This window comes from Pezoporus wallicus, unplaced genomic scaffold, assembly GCF_028554395.1.
Source record: "Pezoporus wallicus isolate ANWC-B61680 ecotype Strahan unplaced genomic scaffold, APGP_CSIRO_Pwel_v1 contig_6428, whole genome shotgun sequence".
Classification (NCBI taxonomy): domain Eukaryota; kingdom Metazoa; phylum Chordata; class Aves; order Psittaciformes; family Psittacidae; genus Pezoporus; species Pezoporus wallicus.
The window spans coordinates 1,512,403-1,536,645 of NW_026639269.1; the positions used below are offsets into that span (position 1 = coordinate 1,512,403).

Genomic DNA, 24,243 nt, shown 5'->3' on the forward strand with positions numbered 1-24,243 from the left:
GGGGAAGTTTAGGTTGGATATAAGGAGGAAATTCTTTCCTGTTAGGGTGGTGAGGCACTGGAATAGGTTGCCCAGGGAGGTTGTGAATGCTCCATCCCTGGCAGTGTTCAAGACCAGGTTGGACGAAGCCTTGGGTGATATGGTTTAGTGTGAGGTGTCCCTGCCCATGGCAGGAGGGTTGGAACTAGATGATCTTGAGGTCCTTTCCAACCCTATTCTATGATTCTATGACTGGCCTCTCGTACATCACCGAGCGGAGCTCAAGTAACAAAACAGGAATGCTGAAATACTGAATTGTGAGCACATGGCAAGAATATCGACATGTTGGCCACTGCTGTGGAGCCCTGGCCTGGGCAACAGGAGCTCTCCCTGGCGCTGGCAGAGTCAGGGAAACAAGGAAGAAAAAAATTCGCCTCAAGCAATTGGTCGTCAGATCTGGCTGTAGTGATGATTCAGTAAGTCTTACCTTCTTTTTACAGTTCTTCATTTAGGTTTTAAAAGTAAAGCATAGAGTTACTTCACAGAGTTTGCAAGTCTGGGTGAGCTAGTATTGTAATTCAGGAGTGTGGTGCATCCAGCTGCTCCCTGCGGGGAGGATTTTACATCAGCAATTTTACCAAGACATTCATTTGTTAATAAAAGACATGAAGGAACTCCAAGAAGCTCTGGATTCCCAGCCTCTCCCCTTCACAACAGAATGTAGGCATTAAATTTATATTTGTTGGACTGAAAAAAGAATAATAAACCTAAAAAGAGTTAAATTCCCTCGTATGGACATGTGTGACTCTCAGCAAAGCCAACAGGAGCAGTGCACATTTACTCAAAAGAGATTTCTGCTTTAAGCCACCCTTATTACATCTCACACGCATAAAGATGTGTTAGCACCTAGCCCTGTGACAGCTGTGGTACCCCTGGATTTCTGTTGTAAGAGACAGGGCTTCAGCATCTATGGATATGTTGGAGCAAGTCCAGAGGAGGCCATGAAAATGACCAGAGGGCTGGAGCATCTCTGTTATGACCACAGGCTGGGAGAGTTGGGCTTGTTCAGCCTGGAGAAGGCTCCAAGGAGACCATATAGAAACCTTCCAGTACTTAAGGGGGCTTACAAGAAATCAGGAGAGGGACTTTTTACAGGGATAGGACAAAGGTGAATGGCTTTAAACTGAAAGAGGGGAGATTTGGATTAGATATTAGGAAGTTGATTACTGTGAGAGTGGTGAGGCACTAGCACAGGTTGCCCAGAGAAGTTGTGGCTGCCCCATCCTTCAAGTGTTCAGTGCCAGGTTGGATGGGGTTTGAGCAACCTGATCTAGTAGAAGGTGTCCCTGCCCATGGCAGGAGGGCTGGAACTAGATCATCTTCCAGGTCCTGTCCAACGCAAACCATATTTTTCGATGATTCCCAAAAGACAGGACATTCCAGGCAGGAGAAAAGCCTGGCAGCTTTGACTCTTGATACCAAATGCGAAGCAGCATTAAGGATCACTGGTTGTATTCATGATGACCCCACCTCAAAAACTCAGCTGCCCTGCTGTCACCTCAGCCATTGACACAAGGGTGCGCCCAGTGGCTTCCCTCCCCACCCCCTCCCCTAGCCAGCCAGCCAGGGATTGCCAGAGGAGACACATGCCTCTGGCTCCTGACAACATTCAGGGTTGTGAATACACGAGGGTTCGGAGGTCCTACATAAAGACCCATACACGTCGTCTTCCTATAGAACAGGATTGTAATACGGGTTAGAAAACAACAGGTTTAGTCCTATTTTAGAGAACCTGACGAGGTGTACTGACAGCACGTAGTAACTCTGTGCACAGAACTGGATGGAGAGAGGACAGGGGGCTGTGAGCCCAACTGTACCTCAACAACACTGCCGCCACACAGGAGTAGCACTCACCGCCCCCCTGCCACCGTGTTTAGCTGCTCTACAACGAGGCTCCGTTCTGACCGCAGTGACTGCGGAAATGGCGGCTCCCACAGCAAGCTCTGCTCCTTCTGACACCTGGCTGAGAGGCCATGCCGAGGGGGCAGGAGGCTGCGCAGAGGGCACGGACATCGCCGCTTGTCCCGCATCGGAGCGGCTGCAGCGGAGTGTTGGCTCGGGCTCGCCTCCCGAAGCACTACGCTTCCCAGCAGCCTCTGCCCCGCCGCTGGGCGCGGTCGGCCTGGGGACGCGCCACTTCCCAAGGGGGTGCCGCCGCAGGACTACGTTTCCCGACAGCCCCCGCGGCGTGTTGCTGCAGGCGAGAGAGTCGCCGCGGGCTGCGGTGCGCACTGGGACGGGTAGTCCGAGGGGCCGGTGGCCGCGCCTCGGAGCGGCCCGCGCGTCAGGCGGCGCTCTGACCTTGCGGGTTTGTCTGGTTATGTGTCTCTGCTGCTCTCGGCCCGCCTGCCCATCACTCGCTGGGAAGATGGCTGCCGTACGCAGGGCCCGCAGTTACTCCCGCTGCGTGGTGCGCTTCTCCGACCGAGAACTCTGCTAATTTCCCCCCGCGGGGACGACACACGGACCGAGCAGGGGGGGAGAGACCCCCGGACGTGACAGCGCCGTCCGAGCGTTGACAGCATGGTGAGAGGGCCCCGGCCAGGCAGTGCGGCCTGCGGCGGGGCGTGTGCGGGCTGTGGCTCGGCTGTGGCGGTGAGGCTCGGCCGCCGTGGCAGGTGCGGGCGAAGGGCGGCCCTGCCCCGCCGCCGGAAAGCTGGGGGGTCGCTGACAGCGGCAGGGGGTGTGTGCCCGCGGGCGGGAGGAGCGGCCGCCAAGCCGAGCAGCGCTGCCCTGTCCGCCCGCCCGGACACAGGGAGATGCCTGCGGGCAGTATGCCGTGCTCCTGGCCATGATCCCACCCCGGGTAACTGCGCCGCAAGGAGGCACGGCCGCCTTCCGCAGAGGATTTTGGGCTCATGAGTGGGGCTGCTTGGTTCAGGACCGACCTAGTTGCCCTTAGAAGTCCCCGGACAAATCACGGTATCATTTCGGACGAGCGTGCCCTGTCTTTCTCTTTTTTCCCCCAAAGAGCATATGGCATAAAGTCTCTTCACAATTTCAGCAGCGCCATGGGTCCAGCACTCTATTTACTCGAGTTTGTGAGTTACTGTTGGGTTCAGTATTGCTTTCCTGACTGCACCTCAGTAGGGACTCAAGTATCCGCGATGAAAACTTGATAATTCAAAGTTAAACCATTTCTGTCATTCAGGTGGTCTTAAAATGCCTTTCCACCATGATTAAAACAGGTATTTTTTGAGCACAGTGTTGCTTTTACCACATTGACAGGAAAATGGAGCAATTTCCTTGTTTTCATATAACCCCCCCCCCCAGTAGAACATTTGCTGTTCATCACTGTTTAGCTTGCCATGCTTACCTCTCCCTTAGTTCTGTACAGCTCATGTGTAGCCCTCTTCAGCTGGTGACAGTGAACTTGGAACTCTTTCTGATCTTGGCTTTATTTTGCTGAAACAAAAGATCTGAACTATTAAAGGACTTGGCATTACAGACAGTTTAGTAGGTGATTGTTGTGCTCTGAGGAAAACAGCATGGTTGAAAAATACTTAAACCTAAGCTGTGCAAGTAGCATTTGCAATCAGCAAATGGTCGTTTGCATTTGGCAAATGATTTTGAAAGCTTTGCAGGAAAATCAGAATCAAATCTACCAAGTCTAATTCAGATGTTTACTTCTGACTTGTCAGTCTTTTGGCTGCTTGACCGCCACTTTTCTCATGTAAAATTATCTGAGCTGGTCAGTACACACTAAGGATATCTCACTTTCAATCAAGATAAAGTCCATATGCCATATGACAGCTGACTTGTAGCAGAGGGAAGGCCAGCAGCATAAAGATGAGCAGCCCAGACTGATGCACTCAGTAGCAGTTACAGTGCAAAGTTCTGTGAACTTCAGAAATCACAATTTAAGTATCATCAGAGCTAGGGTGAGGAGCCAATATTTAGAAGTTACAATGTGCTTTGTAGGTGTGGTCTCGTGAGCTGCCTGCTGGTGAAGACCCTTGCTTCAGTGAGACCTGTGTTTGCTCATTTGTTCCGATTCTAGCAAAACCATAGCGTTTAGCAGATCAAATACATAGCGGAAAGGTTGTTAGTAGAGATCAGTTTTCCAGTCCAGTTAGCCGTGCAGTAGTAATGTTAATGAATTGCTTACTGGTAAATTTAGAGGGATGGTCACTTACACTGCCACTGCTGCCGGGAGACAAACCTTTGATATGAGAGGCTTCAGATTACACATGCACTCACTATAGAGGAGGTAGTGATGAAAGTTAAAACTTTGGTTGTAATCAACTTCATGATATTTTTTTTTGACAGCTTTTAGGCTGTGGACTAGGTCTTCGTAATATGGTGTATTTTTTGTTTGGATTGAGAGGACATTTAAGTTTTAAAGAGCATTGAATGACACTTTGGAAGCAGTTGGTCCAGAACCATGACTGTCTATGCCTCAGAAATGAAGGAGAAGGAGGGCAGTTGAACAGAGACAAAGGGAGGAAAATCAAGACTCTTGAACAGATTACTGAAACAACAAGTTTTGAACATGAGGTAAACATCAGTCAACTTCATAACCTTCTAAATAATTTTAACTCATACTCTTAAATTAGTTATTTACAGACTTCATGAGTTAAAGATTTTAATGGGCGTGCCCTTATGTACAAGATCATGTGTTGATTTGGTTTAGAAATTGCTAGTTTCTGCAATTTGCAGATAAAACCAGGCTTGTTTTGCCCAGAGAGCTGACCGGACATAATTCAGCTGAAACCAGAAGGCTTAATCTCTGTGCAGACTTTATTTGTGTCAGCCCAGTGCCGTAATAATGCACTTACAGACACCCATTTCCGTGCTAGCTTTTTCCTAGGCTATCTTCTTTTGGCTAGCGTAGATATAATCCCTGGATGCTGAAATAATGTGGTAGGACTGCTGTAACTCATAGGGCATTAGCTGCCTGCAACAAAATTCTGGAATCAGACCCCATGAAATTCCTAAATTATTTACTCCCTGCTCAGAGGTAATGCTGCTTCAGGCTTTGGAGCTTAGGCTTCCTTGTTTTCTCCACTGAGAAATTAAAAATGTACAGCTTTCAAATCAGAATGTAGAAACAGATGCAACATATGTTTACTTCAGCCAAGCAACACTGGACACCTTATCAATTGTAAAGGTAAATTGACTGAGGCATCAGTAAAAACATGTTTACAGATGACAAGCCAATAAGTCTGTGGTGGTTTGGGGAATCAGAGACAAGTACTACAGGTGAATTGTGAGGAGATTGTCACCAAGACAGAAAGAACAAACATTGCATTCCCACCAGATTTTTCAGTATTTTGTACTTTGAGCATGAACTTCTAGGTGCTAGGAAAGTTTTGTGCATTTTCTGAATACAAGAGTGCTTTGATTTCTGCACTTTGTGCAGGAAATAGAGATTTCTTTATGAGAGCTTGGAAGAATCCGACTAACAGAATGTCACTTGAAGTCTTTGAGCACTGTCTACAGTAGGAATGAGTGGGAACCGAAACTTCTGTAAGCGGTTATGGTAATCTTAATGCCAGGTTTACCTTTTTAGAACCTCACTTTGCATTTGTGCTTGCAGAGCTACAGATGTGAAACAGTTCAGAAAGGTAGAAAACCAGGGGTGCTTCAGCTGCAGGAAGAACCTTAAACAAATGTCTTAGTACTGGCATCTTGCTGCTGTTGTCATTGCGGTGGTTGTCATTGATGTTCAGAAAATTTGTTTTCCTTTGGTTTAGTATAGATTCCACAAATCTGAGTATATTTCCCAATGAGAATTTATTGCGTCTTTTTGAATTTGCTCTTAAATTAGCTGTAATTCCTTTGTAGAGCTCTGTCAAGTTTTCTGAACCATCTTATGCAAGGTCTTATTTGTTTAACCTGTCTCACAGCAGTACTGTAAATAAAACCAGCTGTCAAGCTCTCATGCTAGCTTTTTGTTTTCTTTTACAACACATTTCTTGTTTAGTTTCATATGTATTTTTTGAGATTCCTGTATTCACTCGTAATTCTCATAAACTATTGTTTCTCAAAGCACTGGTCTTTTGTGCTTTTGTAAATATTAAGCAAATCAGAACTACTAGTTATCTTTACAATGAGAATACAGTTATTAAATTTTAATTTCTTGTGTTAAGCATGCTGCTGTTCAATACTGGAGCTTTAGTTCTATGCTTTGATTTAGACACTGACCTTCATTCGGGTATTGTGGCACTGTACTGATGTGTGTAAGCCTTCAAGTGATACATAACTAATCTGTGTTAGATTGATGTGGCTGAAATGCAAAACCCAACTTCATTGGGTTAATGTAGACAGCAATTTTAAGATTAATTTTTATTATCAGTTAATGATCTGTGGGGTAGGTGGTTAGGATGGGGAAAACGAGAGTATGCTTGGGGGGGTTTTAATGTGTGTCAACGAGAGTTTTGCTTTTTGAAAATGCTGTAGAGACTTACTCAGGCTCTATAATCATGTCTGACTGCTCTCTACTAGGCAGAAGGTGAAGAAGATTGTCACTCTGATTTGGTACGAACTGATGACAGTGAAAGACCTGGTGAAGCAAATCTTCAGGTATGTCTCTCATGCTAGTGGTGTTTTACAAACATATTACTGGTGTGATTTAAGCTGCATTACTATGCTCATTTAGTTACTGCACATTTGTTGATCTGACAAATGTTCAATCTGTCTGCCCTTTCAAAAGTCAGATACAAATTCTGCATTGTTTTCCAAGTGTCAGATTAAGTCTTTAGTTATCTGTATAGATGAAAAGAAAGCTTGTGGCGGATCTGGAATTTCTTTGAAGAAGTTTAGAAATTGGACAGCATTTTCTGTATGGATCAAATTCCAGTTTAAGTTGTCATTCTCTTCTGGAGCAGAAAGTTGATAAAAGCAGTCTGATAGAAAAGTGTGTTCTCACTAGTTATCTGTGTAGTTGCTTCCCTGAAGTAGTGATGATTGCAAGAGATATGTAAAGTGTAACTTCAAAGATGCTGAAAAAAATGCATGGCAAGAATTATAACTTACTTTGTTTCACAGAGCATAGTCCTTATTTATTAAAAGAGAAAGGAGTGTAAGGTGTTATTTGTATATTATGTAAATGACAGCCTTGATTGCTATGAAGCTCAATAGGCCTGTGGACAAAAAATTAGGTTTTCTAAATTTTAATTTGAATAGTTAATTGACTTCTTGCTTAAGATAATTCTGCATAAGCAAGAGGAAGCATCATGTCTAGAAAGTATACTTTTCTATGGAGTCTTAGGTCACAACTATAGTACTAACAATCACTTCTGAAACATCAGTTTTTCTTCTGAGGTGAACAGTCCAGGTAAAAGCACTTATGTTACTGAATGAGATTGAACAGGTATTTGTGCACTTTTTTTTTAATTTACTATAAAACAATTGCGAACTGTGTCTTAACTCATGGAAACTATTTAAGACTTGGAAGTGTGAAGCATAATTTTGAAATTCTTTTTTGTGTTTATAATACTTCTCAGAAGATGTGTTGTTTAAATATGTGATACTAAGTCAGAATTAATTGTATTTTTTAGGCAGAGCTCCAGATGTTCAGAGCTCAGTGGATGTTTGAGCTTGCCCCAGGTGTCAGTTCTAGTGGGTTGGAACCTCCACCGTGCAAAGCAGCTTCAAAAGGACCTGGAGTAAAGTCTGTAGATGCCAGAAGGACACAGGAGATAGCAAAAGAGGAAAAGGTACAAAGACATAAATGTGTAATTTGGGATTTTTTTTTTGTGTGTGTGTTAGTATTGCAGTATAACTGTCATAAAACCTAATGCTGAATTATATAGAGAGAAACAGGAAAGGTGATTAACCTGTTGTCTCCATACAAATGTCTTTCTGTAATCCTACATTGATTTTTGTAGTTTTTGTTCTTGGCTTTGTGTCACCTTCCCAGTCTACTTTTTTAAAGGCTGGAGGTAAAGGGTGAGCAGCAGGAACTTACATAGCTTGTTGATTGGAAATTTCAGTTATGGCTTGTAGCATATTCTAAGTAAAGTGACATTGCACTTGTAAGGTATTAAAGAACTGTTCTGTATAATTTGTTTTGCAGGCAAAAGAACTTTTCCTGAAGGCAGTGGAAGAAGAACGAAATGGGGCCCTTTATGAAGGTAATGTGAAATTAAGGTAGTGTGAAAGTCTACAATGAACATCTTTATTGCAGCAGAATCTAACCCTCTAATTTATATGCAGGACAGCATGATGCCAGTGAACTTAAACTGCAGGCTAATAGTAATTTGAGAGCTCAGTTACTCAGATAAGCAAGCACACTTGCTATAAAAGGAACACAGTTCTAAGGCTGAGGTGAAGCTAAAGTGAGATCAAGAGAATAATCTTTAGCTTTCAGACAAAACAACAGCATTTTGAAATCTGGTAATTTAATGAAGCACTGGATTGCTCCTTCATATAACATACTGCTTCTTATGACTTTTGTAACATGAAAAAAGCATAGTAATTAATCAAGGCAATATATTATATTTCATGTGCTCACAGTTTTCTTCATTTCACTTTGAACAGAACTACTTAACCTGTGGAATGTTTTGTTGTTTCATTATTTGTTTTTTGTTTGTTTGACTGCTAAAATGCTTCTAAATAGCTAAAATAGCTTCTTTAAGAATTCCTGAAACGAATGTTTAAATCTGGTAGTCTTATGAGGTTTGCCATAAATATTTAAGATACTTAGTTTCCTTGCCCTCTTGCTGTCAGCATTAGGAAAACTGCAAATTCAAAGTTTTCTTCCTCATATTTAGTTTTCAGAATATATAGACTAAGAAGCTCATTCTGACTTCAAGTCTTGTAGGTCTGTAGTGGAAATACCAGTTTCTAATTCTTCTGTGGCAAAAGAAAGGAACACAGGAGATACATGCCATCCTGTTCATCCACTAGAAGTTTTGGCCTCCTTGGTTAAAGTGCAGGTGCAGCGTATGTCAAGATATGCAGAACTCTGGGAGCTCCTGAACTCAGCCACCTGTCAAATACAAAATTTCATCTCTGCCATGGAAGTTTTCTTTTCCTTGCCAGGGATTTCTGGTTGTTGTTCCAGATCTCAAATGAACTGAGTGATGTAAGAGTCCTCAGTAGGTAAAAAAAGTAATAGGTCAGTTTCTAATTTATTACATGCTTTTACAGGGCAAAATTATTTCAGGCTAAGCTATTTTGTGTGTTTGGTATAATTAAATGCACAGTGAAAAAGACATCAGAACTAAGTCTGGTATGTAATCTACCATATAGGAAATCGTGTAGTGTGCTATAAAGGTTCTTTCATACCAACAATTTCTAATTTAATTTAAAAACAATATGTGACGAAAGCAGTCTGTTTAAACATTGTGTATATAAAATGAACACTATAGCTTGAGTTTACTCCTTGTATGTTAAACATAGCAGCAGAGAAGTAATAGCATCTGACAGTTGCTTTCACAGATGTGTTTTACGCATCTGGATTGCATGAATATGAATCCATTATTTCTCATTTGAATTTGATTTGAGACTTAAAGAAACAAAACTAAACTGTTCTTACACATACATCTATGAGATCTTAGAGACAAGGTCCTGTGCCAGACACAGATATATTATTGAACACGTCAGGACACCTGTTTTCAGTCCACACTTTTTGATCTGCTGACATGGCTCAGGTCACCGGAATCCAAGTGGCATTTCAGCCTGCTTCTGAAATCTGCTAATAGCTGACATATGTGCGACAGCTATGTACAGCAGCTTGCTCATGTTTAAGTACAGTACAGGTGTTGCTGCAAGATGGAATTCTAAAGTTGATGCTGATCTCAGTTTAGCTGACTCCTGGTATTCCTCATCCTCACCAGCCAAAGGATACTACTTGTCAGTAACCAGCCCTGAAATGAATTTGAAAAAATAGGAACACTTACTTGCCCCAAAGTCAGGCTTCTCTGACTCACTAGTGTGTTAAATTCTGAGCTCCCCACTCACTGATATCTTATTTTGGGTTTTGTTTTCAAGGGTCCAAACTGAGGGAAGGTTGCCCTCTGATCAGCATGCGGGAATACAGAGAGATGAATATGTATATGATGTTAACAGTGGTATTAAAATGACAGTGTACATACAATGAATCCACTTATAGTATCCCCAGAGTTAACTCGAAAGACACTCTGCAGCTTAAATAATGGTTCATTCCCTTAGGGTGATTTTCCTGGACCTGTTTCTCTACTTGTGTTTGTAGCATCTTTGGAGTGTTAAAGGCAGAAGTACTTCTCTGTGTGCTAGAAGAAATCCAGTCTGTCATTTTTACCTTCACATCCCATAATCTTGTGCTTGCTCTATAGCTTTCTGACAAGGCTGCTTTCCTCCAGTCAGGTTCCTCACCCTCCATGAAGTGGCTTGCTTCATTGCTTTCTGTAACTTCCAGGGTTTTGCTACAGTAAAATTTACTTGTGTCTGTTAAGTTTTAAAATTACAACACTTTGTTGATGTTTCTCACCTCCATAATGTTGTATATGTCTGAGGGACTGCACTGTACGGGGACTGCAGAGTGACTGCAGGACTTTAAGGTGCCTGCATCATCTTTCTTTCATGTTCCTCATGGTTACTTATGAATATAATGCCTAAAATCTTTATGGCTTGTTGAGAAAGCTTAGTAAGTGCTGGGCCACAAACAAAATCAGGATTTTTTAATGTTTTAGTGTAAAATTTTGTACTGCATAATTGAATTAGTAGTAGTTAAAGTAAATCTGTAAAAGATGAAGTTCATCTGAGGGAGCTCTTTATCCTGGAAAAATACATTAAATTTTTAGTTTTGAAAACAGGTGCTTAATGTAACTCTCCTCTGTATCGAATTTAAACCTAATCAGTTTAGACTAAATAAGATTTACTAGGCAAAGGCATTTTCCATCTTTTTAATGCTTTTAGCTGAAGCCATCTCTGAAAAAACCCTTTGCTTCGATAAGCTAGTGTAGGTATCAGACACATTTAAACATTAAGCCTTTATTTTCAGCCATCAAGTTTTATCGTCTAGCAATGCAGCTTGTACCTGACATAGAGTTTAAGATTACCTATACACGGTCCCCAGATGGTGATGGAGTTGGGAACAGGTGGTAAGTATGAAAATTTACTAATTAAGGGCACAGGAGTACTGAAACCTGAAATTTTGTCTCTAAAGCACATGAATGCTCTGCTGCACAGTTGTAAGTTTCTCAACATTTCGAAAACTTGTCCTCTTTCATTTGAATAGACTGCTACATAGGAAGTTCATAGGTGCATTAGTCCAAGGAGGACTTTTCTGTACTGTAGTTCAAAGAAAATAACAGGCTTTGTTTTTGCAGATAGTTAAATTCAGTGGAAGTTTTATAAATGGTTACGTTGTCACTTAAAGAAAAAAAACTAATTTTTCACTTTATTACTTTTGATTTCTGAGTTGTGTTTTTTTACACGTTTGGGATCATGTACAAAATTGTAGGTGGCAAAAAGATCAATTAGTAAAAGCTTTGTACCATGGAATAAGCATAGTAGTTAAGCAAGGGAATATACTACCATTCTTGTGCTAACACAGCCAGTGGGGAGCATTTTCAGTAAGTAGAGCAATATATTTAGGAGCTCATAGACTGAGTAGTCTGGTCTTCCCTCATTGCAATCATTGGAATACCTCTGGCCTCAGCACACCCAGATGTGTAGCAGCTTAAGGCTGGCCTGACTTGAGCCCAAGACTTAACATTTGAGGACAGGATTCCAGTTAGGGCCAGAACTTCTGTTACTTTTTGGATAGCATAGTGAAGGCAAGCTTATGATACAGAGCTTTCCAATTCACTGCTTACTGATAGCAGGCATAAATGCTGCTGATAACTACAAGAAATGAAGAGTTTTAAAACTGAAGATAAAAGGGAAAAGTCCAGTAATGTTCATATGGTATTACTTGCTCAGTCTTGTTGCCCTAGGGCATGACAGCTTCAATGCAGAAGTTTACTCAGTATAAAAGAGAGTAATATGAGCTAAGTGCTATCTTTAGTTTCAGAACTAGCATGAAGTCTTTGCTGTGCATTTGTGCGTTAGGGAAAATATTGGATGATGAACTGCAGTCATATAAAAATTTTGGTTTCCTTAAGATTATTTTCTTCTTTCAGCATCATTTTCCTACTCCAGTAAGCCTCTGTGACTCTGGGGGTGTTGATCTGCTTGAGGGTAGGAAGCCTTTACAGAGGGATCTGGACAAGTTGGATAAATGGGCTGAGGCCAGTGGTATAACATTCCAAGGAGAAGTGCCGGCTCCTGCATTTGTGTCACAACAATCCTATGCAACGCTACAGGCTTGGGGTTGCTCTTCAGTGAATAACGCAGGAGTAAAAAAAAAAAAAATCCCTAATTGCTTTCAGTATCTTACTTTGTGACAAAATACAACTTCCCGTCAATTATAATTTATTCCTGCATATGACTTATTTTAGAGAAAGTGAAAGAGGAGGTTTGTCTTCTCATGGAATCAAGCAGTTCTTCAGTGACTTCACTAAAAACGGTGAACTCTTAATTACAAAAAGAAACTGGAACTGGAATTAAAGAAAGTTGCTACTGGCAGAGGGATGCCAGCAAAATCTAAATGAACTTGGTAAGATTGCAGTAGGTGTTTTATTCTATGATGAAATGAGATTTCTTTAAAAACATACAGGAAACAACTATATTAAGTAAGGGTAAGACAGTGGGTTGGTGCCAAAAGAACTGTACCTGTTGGTATGTTTTGTCCAGTATCACAGCGTTGGCGTTCCCCCTTTTCTAGTGTTGAGGATAACAAAGAGGAGGACAAGATGGCTGATCTCCTGTCGGATTTCCAGCAACAGCTGGCTCTTCAGGAATCTTCAGTCAAACTTTGTCAGCCTGAGGTTGATGTCAGCCAGACCCACATCTCAGGTATGACTTAAGATACACTCAGTGTGAGAGTTCGGTTTCATGTTTCACTCAATTAAAACATCTCCTTCATTCTAAAGCCACTTACAAAGAAGTGCACGCAGTATGTTTTATAGTTAGATGTGAAGGAAAAAAGATCATCAACTAGCTAAATAGATCTTGCTTTCATACATGATTTTGCCTTTATTGCACAAGGTTTTCTATATAGTACTACTACTAAGTAGAATTTTTCAGGATCAGTCATACTTAAAAGTAGCAACTTCTAGGAACACACTTGCTGAAGTAAGTGTATTCCAGTTTTCCTTCCAGTTAATGTTCACTTCACTTGAAGAAGTGAAATGTAGGTTTGGGTTTGTTTTTTGTTTTTTTTGGTTTTTTTTTTTTGTTGTTTGCAAATACTTGTTAGAATTCTGAAGTCTGAATAATAGATAGTTGTTCTGTGAAGAATGTGCATCTTTGCATTTCTTGTTTTATCTGATTTTGTATCAGATCTTTATAACAAACATTTTTTCACGTACAGCAAGACTGTATAACATAGCTAGAAAGGCTTTTGCAGGGTAAAGCTTTTCAGTACTTCGATTCCAAGACACATCCTGAGACTTCCTTGCAAGATCTAAATCATAGAGAGTATGTATGTTAGAGACTCTCTTAAAATGAGATGCTGATTTGCATCCCAAATTACCAGTTGCTCTTGGAAATCTTATTCTGATCTCCTCTGTACTGCTTAAGGAAGGAAAATAAATGTAGCAAGCTGTTAAAGCATAAATTTTAACAACTTTGGCATTGTACACATGAGAAAGCATCTTTTCTTTTCTTTTTTTTTTTTTTTTTTCCAGTAAAGTCAATATTGTTGTAGACATTACTGTAAAATGATCTCAAGAGATGTCTCTTTTGAACAGCAGTCTTGGTCTCTGTCTAGTTATATTTTCTGCCTTCCTGCCAGTCCTGTGTTACAGTATCTTGTTTACTAACTGTTTTTAGCAGAATGAAAAATCTTAAGGTCATGATGTCTGCTTCAGAAGTTAGTAGGCTAGAATGATGACTGTTCCTCTTGGTCCTCACAGTAGTGCAATGGTCACAGAATTCAGCAGCCCAAAGAAAATTGAAACAGTGTGGAATAACAGATTTGGTTGAATGGATTTTCTGTGTTCCATTTTACATTTTGTTGACGTTCATAATCTTGGAATGCCAGTTAACCCTTTGTACAGGACAGGATCAGACCTCTGCTATGTAACTGATATACTGAATATATTTACTTCCCCTCCCTAGTGTACAAGCAATTTTTCATAGTAGTTTTGTTGTTTTACACAGTAAAGTGTAGGGCCAAGATAGCATTCTTCACCAGAAATACTATAATATTTTCTCTACAGGGTGTGCCCAGTGTCTGAAGCAAAGTATCTTAATGATCCCTAGTTTACTAGAAACTTAGAAACATGGATGATAAGATGGATAATCAAAGTCTTTGGCTGACGAGTGACTGTGTAGTAAGAGGTTTTTAATCCTTTGCATCTTCCATTCTCCAAGACACTAATTGTTCACATACCAAAGTGCTCATAAGTTGCCAGAGACGGTTTTGTACCTTGTAGCCATAATCTGCACAACTTTTTTTTTATACTGGAACATTATTTTAGTGGTTACAAATACAGCAAATATATGACTTCTCAATAACAAAACATGGAATTAAGTCAGATTCATGGAAGGAGATGTGTGTTAAATGAATACAGAAACTAGTGCCCAGTGATGTTATGTACTTTTTATCATGTTAGTATTCTGAAATGTGAAACTTAAGTTTTATCAAATTTTATTGCAAAACCAACCTCATTGGATTTGTGGGAATGCAGCAGTGCAGTCTAAAAGAAAAGTTCTAAAAGTTTGAAAAGTTCTTAAGCATATTTTTTCACTGAAAATCAGTATTCTATTAAATTGCAGTCTCTGCCACCGTATTTACAGCTAGTTACTGTTTAGTGTACCTTTGTGCCACTCAGCTGCTTTCTCCATCTGAACTCTAAACAGTTACACTGAGTAAAATCATGAAGTCTTAAGTGCACGTGCTGATATAATTCAAGTCATAGGCTCTGGAAAGAAGCAGTACTTGGAAATAAATGAAGTATAATTCCTGATGGTATAAGAGAAGCAGAAAGGTAGTAGAAAGAATTTTCCTTATTTTTCCAGGGCTTTTTCACTGAATGCTAGGAAAATTATCATATGATCTTGTGGTGCTTTGATGAGGATTCTGTCATTATCTTATGTTACATTAGAAAAAGTCGTTCAACACTGCACTGATGTGTGATAGCATTTTCAATCACTGGAGCTGTACCACAAAAATATCAACTTCATAATGGATATGTTGGGCTTAGGACCTCCTGTTCAGTACTGACCCTGACCTGAGCTTATTTAGCTTGGCATGCAAAAGCAGTATGCTTTGAGATAATGTTACACACTAGGTCAGTTTGAAGAAATTACGGCTTCACAGTCACTGTGCATGGGCAATATACCTGTGGAATTTTTGGTGAAACACCTTACAGTTGTGGATATTTGTAGTCCAAAGCTATGTTTTACCCTATTATCTTGCTATAATGCACTTCCATCTCTTGATTTTTGTGCTTTCTTTACGTGACTTTTTTTGTAAATGTAGTGACTTTTTTAATTAAAGGTTGTGGTTTTTTTGTTCCCTGGCTGCCATGTGAAAATGTTGGATTTTTTTAATGGAAAGTCATAACTTCAGTAATGGTCAAACCTGGATTGTAGATAACCTGTTGATTTACAGGCTACCATCTCACAAGGATTTATTTTCTCTTTGCAGTGTTGCCTATGGAAGTACTAATGTACATTTTCCGATGGGTGGTTTCAAGTGACTTGGACTTAAGATCATTGGAGCAATTATCTCTTGTTTGTCGAGGATTTTACATTTGCGCCAGGTATTGTAGAGAAGTTATCTAGAGTGAAGCTTCTCTGTGCTCTAGGGAAGAAGAACACACTTTTTTATGCTCAAACATGTGTAAACTCTGTAGAGGTGGAATCCATAGAGTGAAATTGCGTGTGTTGGAAAGGTGGGTTTATGGATTTTTTTGATTTTATGGTGCTAAATCATACATGCTGGAGTATGCCCTGCCTTTTCTTCCTGTGCCAGTTTTCATGTTATGCTTCTCACAGTGCTAATCAGCTTTCGAATACACCACTAAGGGTATGTTAGATAGATGAATTCACTGTAATAAAAGATGTTGTTGGAAGTCTTTACTTGCTCTGCTCAGTTTGAGAGTTAGAGTTGCAAGACCTCCAAAATAATGTTGGTTGTGTTGACATCCTGATATGCCCACACAGAGAAGTGACAGGCTGCTGCAATGTTGTTGTTCTGTACTTGGCTGAAAATGGCATTGTGTTCTTGAATTTCAGTGGGACAAGGGAGTAGCTTTCAAAAGTCATTGTTTTTAAATTAAGAGCTATTGTTATTCAAGAAAGTTTCTTTCAGTTCCATCCAAACAAAATACTGGTGTGTGTGTGTGTGTATATATATATATATATATATATATATATATACTTAGATACATAAAAGCTAAACAAGGTTTTCAGAAAAATTACGGGGTTTGCTTTTTTCTCATTTTCACTAGAGATCCTGAAATCTGGCATCAAGTCTGTTTGAAAATATGGGGTAGGAGCTGCAATAAGCTTGTTCCATATACCTCTTGGAGGGAAATGTTTTTGGAGAGGCCTCGTGTTCGATTTGATGGTAAGGTGTACTTTTGGATATAGTTTTGTTTGTTTGTTTTTTTTTTACTGCATGTAAGAGTGACAGAAGCAATCAGGTGGGTTTGATGTTTTTGATGTTAGACCTAATCTGAATTAGTCTGGGCTCTTGAATGTGTAGAACATCTAAACAAAAGGGAAGGGTGCAAGGGAAGAAAATATAAACCTTCCATGTATCTAAGTAACCAAAGTAATCTCAAAAGTTTAGATTATTGTTATTTTTTTCATCTTAAATATTCTATGTACTTAATTTTTGTTTGTATATCTTCCTTTCCTGTAGGTGTCTATATCAGCAAGACAAAATACATACGTCAAGGAGAACAATCACTTGATGGTTTCTATAGAGCATGGCACCAAGTGGAATATTACAGGTAGAACTGTAGTACAATGAGTGAGTGAAATGTTTCTCTCTCTTTATTCTTTTAAATCCAGCCCTCAATATCACAAACACTAATCATTCTGTAAAAGTCAATGGAACTACCATAATGTGTAAAGCTATGCTTACTTTTTGAGAATAGGTCTTAAGAAACAGAATTTATTATTATAATTAGAGATGGGCTTAGAAACACATTTCATCCTCATTTAACCATTTCGTGTGGATGAAACTTAAACGGTAAAGAACAGCAATACTTCTCCACAGGTTTTTTATCCAAATTACTTGTATTTTATGTTTCCAGTGTAATAATTGTTTTCAGCAAAAGGAAAACAAGCAATTACGCGAGAATTGTCTTTTAACTTACTTTTAACTATTTTAAATAATCCAGAGGCTGGGCTGTCTCAACTTGCTGTAAATACCTTGTCATTTGTTTCCTCAGCCTGTTTTTATGCTGTTCTCCTCTTGCTGTGGCCACCATTAGTTGTTCATTCTGCTGTCTCTTCTGAGGCTGAAAGCTGTTATTAGAAACCATGGAATCTTTGGGCTATATCTGTAGTTTCACAAACTGTAGCATAGTATCTGAGTACTGCAGGAATTGATCAGATCCCAGAACCCGATAGAGTCCACACGACATTGTCCATGATGTCTACTGTTAACAGTAATTAAGATTTTGATGCATTTGTCTCAATGGATGCTCTGAGTGGAGAAACTTACTTGAGGGCAGTTTTGATTCCAGGGTGGCCTTCTTACTTTGATAGATGTGAAAAAAATCGTGAACTTCTGCCCTTTTTCATAACTCTTCAGAACTTGATCTTTCAGTCTTCAAAACTCTTTTGGTTTCTGCTCTCTTTTTTTTCTGTTATATCATGTGTGAAGAAATTTATTTTCAAATCCTGTTACCTAGTAAATTCTATATCCTTCTGGGGAACATCCTGTGATTTATTAAAAAAAAACCAACTAACAACCCAAGCACAAAAGAAAAAGGATATGTTTTCTAGGTTTATGTTGTGTAATTATATTTTTGCAGGTATTTGCGATTCTTTCCAGATGGCCAAGTTATGATGCTAACAACACCTGAAGATCCTCAATCTATAGTTCCTCGCTTACGGACTAAAAATACAAGGTTATTGAAATAAAATTCATCTGGCTTTTACCTGGCAATTTCTGTTTACTTTTGTCTCAGATTCTCTATATTGGCTTATCAAAACAGGAGTAAAAATACAATGTTATTTATATTGTATTATAGATATTTATAGTTGTCTTCTGAGAATTACAAAAAATTTTTACTTGTATGCAAAAATGCTTTTATATTTAAGGTGCTGATACTGTAATTACATTTCATTTGCAGGTTATGTGACTTTAGACTTTGAAAGGAGGTAGATGGAAGAATACATGCTATTAGCTTGGTGGTTTTTGAATCCTTTTGAAGATAATATTTTGTTATTGACTGGCTTCTCGTAATTCCTTGACTGTTTGAAGGAAAGTGAAGATTTTAGTGGGATAAGACTCAACTATTGCTTGATTTCTTTATGACGTTTGCACAAACTTGTTGAGAGCAGAGAAAATTGTTACTTCAGGTTTGAGCTAGCTGTTCATTGGAAGTCTGAAAGCATTTAGCACTAGGCTAGGTAGAACTGACTAAATTATCTTTACTGTCCTATCTGGGAAAATGGAAAGCAATCTTCCAAAATGCTTCCATCATATCATATTGTCAGTGAGCCTGGTACTTTACTAAATGGAAATAAAATAATAGTTTCCTTAATTACGATATGCAGCCAGTCTTCTTTTCATTGCTGATATTTGTATCATAAGTACATCACTCTTCTGAGACAGAGAGTGTTTTTATGTCCTTGACCCTATCCTCCTCTTAACCTTCCAGAACGGATGCAATCTTGCTTGGCCATTATCGCCTTTCCCAGGAAACAGACAGTCAAACCAAAGTATTTGCTGTAATAATGAAGAAAAAGGAGGAGGTAAGTAGCAAAATAGAATAGAGGAAAAATAGTGTAAAGATGGGTCTTTTTAGGGTTTTTTTTTTTCCTCAGACTGAATGTCTTGAGGCGCCCGAAGATTTACGTTACACCAGTGGATTAAAAAAAAGAATTTTTTAAATGGTTGAAAAATAAATCACCATGTTTATTTATGTCTTAACATTTCCCCCCACCCCCCTTTTATTAGGACAGATAAATATCTGGTTCACATTTGCACAGTGGCTTTCCCCGTAATGTCTTAATTGTTGTGTGTGGTGCTATTAGGTAGTTTGTGAGCATTGTTAACAAACAAAAGGGCAGGATGAAGAGGTTCTGAGATCAACTTTGACTGTATGCAGTTCTGTTCCTCAACATTAAATAAAACTAAGCAGTATTCATTAATTGAACTCTGAATGATTTGGTCAACTTTATATCACAGTTACACCAACTTTATATTTTCTGATTAACAACATGTCTGTCAAGAGAAACTTGTGAAAAATTAGAAGTGTTACATTACGTTACAGTGAGTTTACATAGTTTTAGTGCTGTCCTCTGCACTTACCTTACTTTCTGTGAGAACTTCTATAATTTATGTATGAATTGATGTATTTTCAGGGAATACCGTTACTTGCTTTTAAGTATGAGAGTCCCCACAGTTACTTAGGCATTAGGATACATAGTTACACAATATGTTTCTTTGTAGGTCATGATACTTCTTTTCTCTTTGTACAGAAACCAATTGACTGCCCGAAATGCAGGTATATCCGACGTGTTCCTGTGCAAGAAACAGATTACAGCTTTCATGTAGGACTACAGTTGTGCTCCAGTGGGCGCCAGAGGTTCAACAAACTTGTCTGGATACATCATTCTTGTCACATAACTTACAAGTAAGTAAATGGAGAAAAGGTCAAAGAAGGATACTTACCTACAGAAGCACAGGTCACATTAATTTGTCCGGTATTAAGTACAGGAGATGTAAAGACTGTGATACTTAGGAAACTTTAATGAACTGTTTGAAAACAGTAACTGGTCTTGATTTGACAGATTGTAATGAACTTTTACTTTAAGAAATCCCAAGATTCACCTTTTATAAAGGTATAGGAAGTTTCTGAAGTGGTAGAACTGCAGTATTTTAGCCATTATGCACAGTGTTTGGATGATTTCAGAACTGAATGGAATGACTTAGTGTGTTGTACTAGTAAAGAGGTTTGGAAAACATACATTCTTTGAGATACGTTTCTTTTCCTCTGTGAATGTGCAAGCTAGAAACGTCTGCACCCTTCATGTGAGAACTGTAAAATATACAAACTATGTAATCCAGCGGTGCAAAATATGGGCATGTGTCCAGCTGCTCTTATCACTAACCAAGTGAGAGCCATGGCCACTGTTCTTGCACCTCATGCTCTAAATTACTGTCAAGTTGGCTGTCCAGTTGTTAGATGTTGGCATTTAGGGTGGATTTAAGCATTGTCTTCCAGTCTTCTTAATCTCTTGTCGTGGTTTAAACCCAGTCAGGTAATTCGTTCGCTCACTTCCCCCCCTTTCTTGCCCTCCCCCTGCTCTTGGAGGGATGGAGAGGAGAATTGAAAAGAATGCAACTCCCACGGGTTGAGATAAGAACAGTTTAGTAACTAAGGTATAACACAGATCACTACTGCTACCACCAATGATAATAATGATAAAGGAAATAACAAGGGAAGAGAATACAACACCTCAGCACCAGCTGACCGATAACTCGCCCCCCTCAGCCCGACCAAGCACCGACCGATACCTCCTCCGACCCTGCAGTCTTCCAGCCCTTCCGGCTAACTCCCAGTTACATCCTGGGCATGACGTGCTGTGGTATGGAATACCTCTTTGGTCAGTTTGGGTCAGGTGTCCTGTCTCTGCTTCCTCCTGGCTTCCCCTCCTCCCTGGCAGAGCATGAGGCTCACAAAGTCCTTGGCCAAACCAAAACATCCTTGTTATCAGCTCTGTTCCCGAGCTGAAAGTCAAAACACTGCACTACACCAGCTACCAAGGAGGAGAAAAATGACTGCTACTGCTGAGCCCAGGACATCTCTATATTCAGTGTTTTTATAGGGACATAACTCAGCTATTGAACTGTAAGTGTATAAATCTAGGAAGTAAACTGCTGGGGGTTGGGAGTATAGGTAACTTCCATAAACAGAAAAATGACTTTTATAAACCCTAGTTTTTCATACTTTATTTATGAAGAAGTTGCAATATCACAGCCATTCTTTTCAGTGTTGATTTTCTGTACAGCCCAGGTTCTGCTCCATCTCTCAATATGGTGGTGACCTTTTGAAACTAGAATAAGGATGAATATAAAACACAGCTTTGAGGGCATATGCTTTTTATCACTGATATTCAGAAATACTTGGTTTTCTTATTTTTAAAGTTTTGCAAATGTAGAAGTTTTTACTGTCACTCTAATTCAAGGATCTAATTGAAACAAATGAATGGGGTTTTTTACTTCAATATTAATACAGTGATTTGAGTGACATCCTGCACTGTTTCAAGTCTAGGAGCTAATAAGAATGAAAGGGGAAAGTGGTTTCTTTGATATTAAAATAGAAGTGTACAGTGTGATTTGGCCAGCATTCAAATGCTTTCAGAGCAAGGCAGCATGAAAGGCACATTCTGGCTGTAGTTCGGTGCACACACTGTGCTGTGGAACATGACTGCATTATAGAGGGCTTCAAACAGCAACTTGTGTCTAATTTAGCTTCTACAATACTCTTTGCAGATCGACTGGTGAGACAGCTGTTACTACTTTCGACATTGACAAAGTGTACACCCCTTTGCTCTTTGCACGAGTGAAGAGTTTTACTGCATTTTCAGAAAAGCCGCTCTAAGAAACACCTTTTCCCCTCACAACTCTTGCATGAATAAAAGGTTGTAGGTAATGAGCACTTAAGTTATAAATGTATATATATTTGGTACATTTTAAAATTCTGGGGAATTTTTTGAAGGCAGTATGTTCTATTTGATTATGAATGGCCAGGGTTTTATTTTGAGATCAAGCTTATGAGTATTAAACACCTTTACTTTGTGACAAGAATATGATAACAAAATTTTGTTGTTTGTTTTGTTTTGCATTTTTCTTAAACAGATTTTATAAATCAGTCTGCTTAAAATTTGCATTTTCATCTGCCTGGACACTGGTTTGTCCAAAAGGAATTATTATAGGAAAATCTCACTGTCCATGGGACAGTGTGTGTGGTCTCTGGTGAAGGCTTGAAATGTGAAGAGGAGAAAATTGTCTGATATCTGTTAAACTGTGTGATTTAAAAGAACTTCAAATAAATGTTTTCTTTAAATTAAACATACTTTGTTTGCCTTTAAGATCTGGCATTTTGTCAACATCAATCTTAAGGCTAAAAAAAAAAAATCAAGGACAAGCAAGCATGGAGTATAAAATTTAACCGTGAAGGTACATCCCCACCAATGCAGTGATGACAGTTGGTGATAAATTCTATTTGATTTTGATAGAAGTTTGGTGGGGCCTGCCTTCTTGACAGGACAGGCATGAAAGCGAGAGGGATGTGGGTAGTGAGTTGTTCTCTTACACTATAGGATGACTTCACAGGGTCCGTGGCTCTGCTTGGGAAGTGTTGCAGTGCAATGGTGAAATGCTGGTGTATACTGCATGTGCATTGGCCAGGTTTGAATGTACAGCTAAGCAGGGCTCACTTGGACCTGGCTGTAATGTGTTTTAACCCTTCACCTAACCTTGCTACAGATGCTGTAAACCCTTTGAGTATTTGTTGTACTAAGATAAATTTTGAGGCTGCTGTAGATGTTCAGGTGCTGTGTACTGCTAATGATGAAGTGTACCTTGAGATTTGGTGCAGGTACTGTATGCTGCTTCTCCTGCATATGTCGCTTGGGGGTGTAGCACAGACACTATAATGCTGCTTCTTATATATGTATCTTGGGTACTTGAAAGAACTGCAGCTTTTTAGTGTAGTTTTTAAAGGCCATTTTGCATAATTTACCTTTGAACATCTTTCAAAACACTGACCTGGACTTGAGGATTAAAATGTGACAGTTGCTGAAAGAAATACACTTGCTCCATAATTTATAAAGTGTATCTTTGCAAGGAGCTACATGATTAAAAATACATCAGTAAATAATGATTTTGAACATGCAGTCCCTTGCAGTTCCTTATTTTGAAAGAAATTATTTTCCTGCAATTGAAGATGATTAGTTAGGAATTACCGTGCATAAGCTACATGCTATAAAAGATTGCATTAATTCAGTAGAGTTAATATCTTAATCTCTTATGCTACTTACAGTTGTCTGAGAAAAGTAGAGAAGCTTTCAGGTATGTGAGTTCTGAATAGGATGTGTATATCTGAAACTATGTGCTTTTTATAGGTAATCTAAGACTCTGCCCACAACCCTTCTTTGGCCTGTGTCCTTAAACTGCAGTTGCAGTATTACTTCATACAACAGATTTAATAAAGAGTGTACCATGTTCTCATTGCTGAAGGGAGAAATGATTGCTTAGAATATTAACTTCATGTTTTGAAGTATTGACAAGTTTGTAAACAGGGAAGCATGTTAGGTACATTTTTGTTGAGGGTGAAAGACAAAGATCTGATTCTGCCTGCTGATGAATATCAAAAGTTTTTGTCACAAAAATCAGAAGATGATTATTTATTTAGATACAGCTTTGCCCAGTAACCAAGTTGGGTGTAGTAGAAGAACTTTTTGATTCAAAGCTTTTTTCATACCAAGACTTACCTGCTGCTTCCAAGCTTTTGTTTTTTCTTGCCTTGACCATGTGTTGGAAATATATTCTGAGTGCAAAGGAAAAACTGGCTAATGTCCTGTTATAAATTGAGATGTTGATTCAATTGAAGTCTCAGGCAATGATGATTTTAAGATTATGTGAAGTATTCCTTCACCAAGAAAATCATGTGAGCCTTCTGTCTGTGAGACAGCTGCAATTAATATGCTTGCTCCTCTGCATTTAACAATGGAGAAAAGTCAATAAGAAAGCTTAGTTTTGTCTTTTGAAATGGTTCATCAGCATATACTGTTACTGGCTGTTCACGTGCAGCTATTAAAATAGTACTTGTTTCAGCAAAGAAAACCAGTTGCTCTTCAGTTGTTCTGTGTAGTGTTTTTCAAGTCCAGGGTTTAGTTGCTAGACACTCTGTGTTCTTATAATTTAGTTCTGTTGTCCTTTGAATTGCCATATAAAGACATTAGTTGGTAGAACTAGTTTACTCCTGGAAAATTGTTCTTTATTAATTATATTAGTAACTTGAATAAAAG

The 24,243-nt window shown here is 39.3% G+C and overlaps 1 protein-coding gene across 4 annotated transcripts; it reads left to right on the forward strand.

Annotated features, from left to right (window-relative positions):
* Window positions 1-2,260: 2,260 nt before the first annotated feature.
* On the forward strand, window positions 2,261-22,282 carry FBXO9 (F-box protein 9). Of its 4 annotated transcripts, none has more exons than XM_057414006.1 (14): window positions 2,261-2,565; window positions 4,309-4,536; window positions 6,487-6,564; window positions 7,542-7,700; window positions 8,060-8,117; window positions 10,970-11,069; window positions 12,737-12,867; window positions 15,668-15,782; window positions 16,473-16,591; window positions 16,889-16,979; window positions 18,012-18,107; window positions 18,864-18,957; window positions 19,713-19,841; window positions 21,704-22,282. In XM_057414006.1, exons 2-14 carry the CDS (start codon window positions 4,393-4,395, stop codon window positions 21,713-21,715), a joined length of 1,326 nt encoding a protein of 441 aa, XP_057269989.1. In that variant the 5' UTR covers window positions 2,261-2,565; window positions 4,309-4,392; the 3' UTR covers window positions 21,716-22,282. The 4 variants fall into 4 exon arrangements, with proteins under 4 accessions (XP_057269989.1, XP_057269988.1, XP_057269990.1 ...); XM_057414005.1 differs by having other exon boundaries at window positions 2,267-2,565; window positions 19,687-19,841; XM_057414007.1 differs by lacking the exon at window positions 4,309-4,536 and having other exon boundaries at window positions 2,267-2,565; window positions 19,687-19,841.
* The last annotated feature ends 1,961 nt before the right edge of the window (window positions 22,283-24,243 follow it).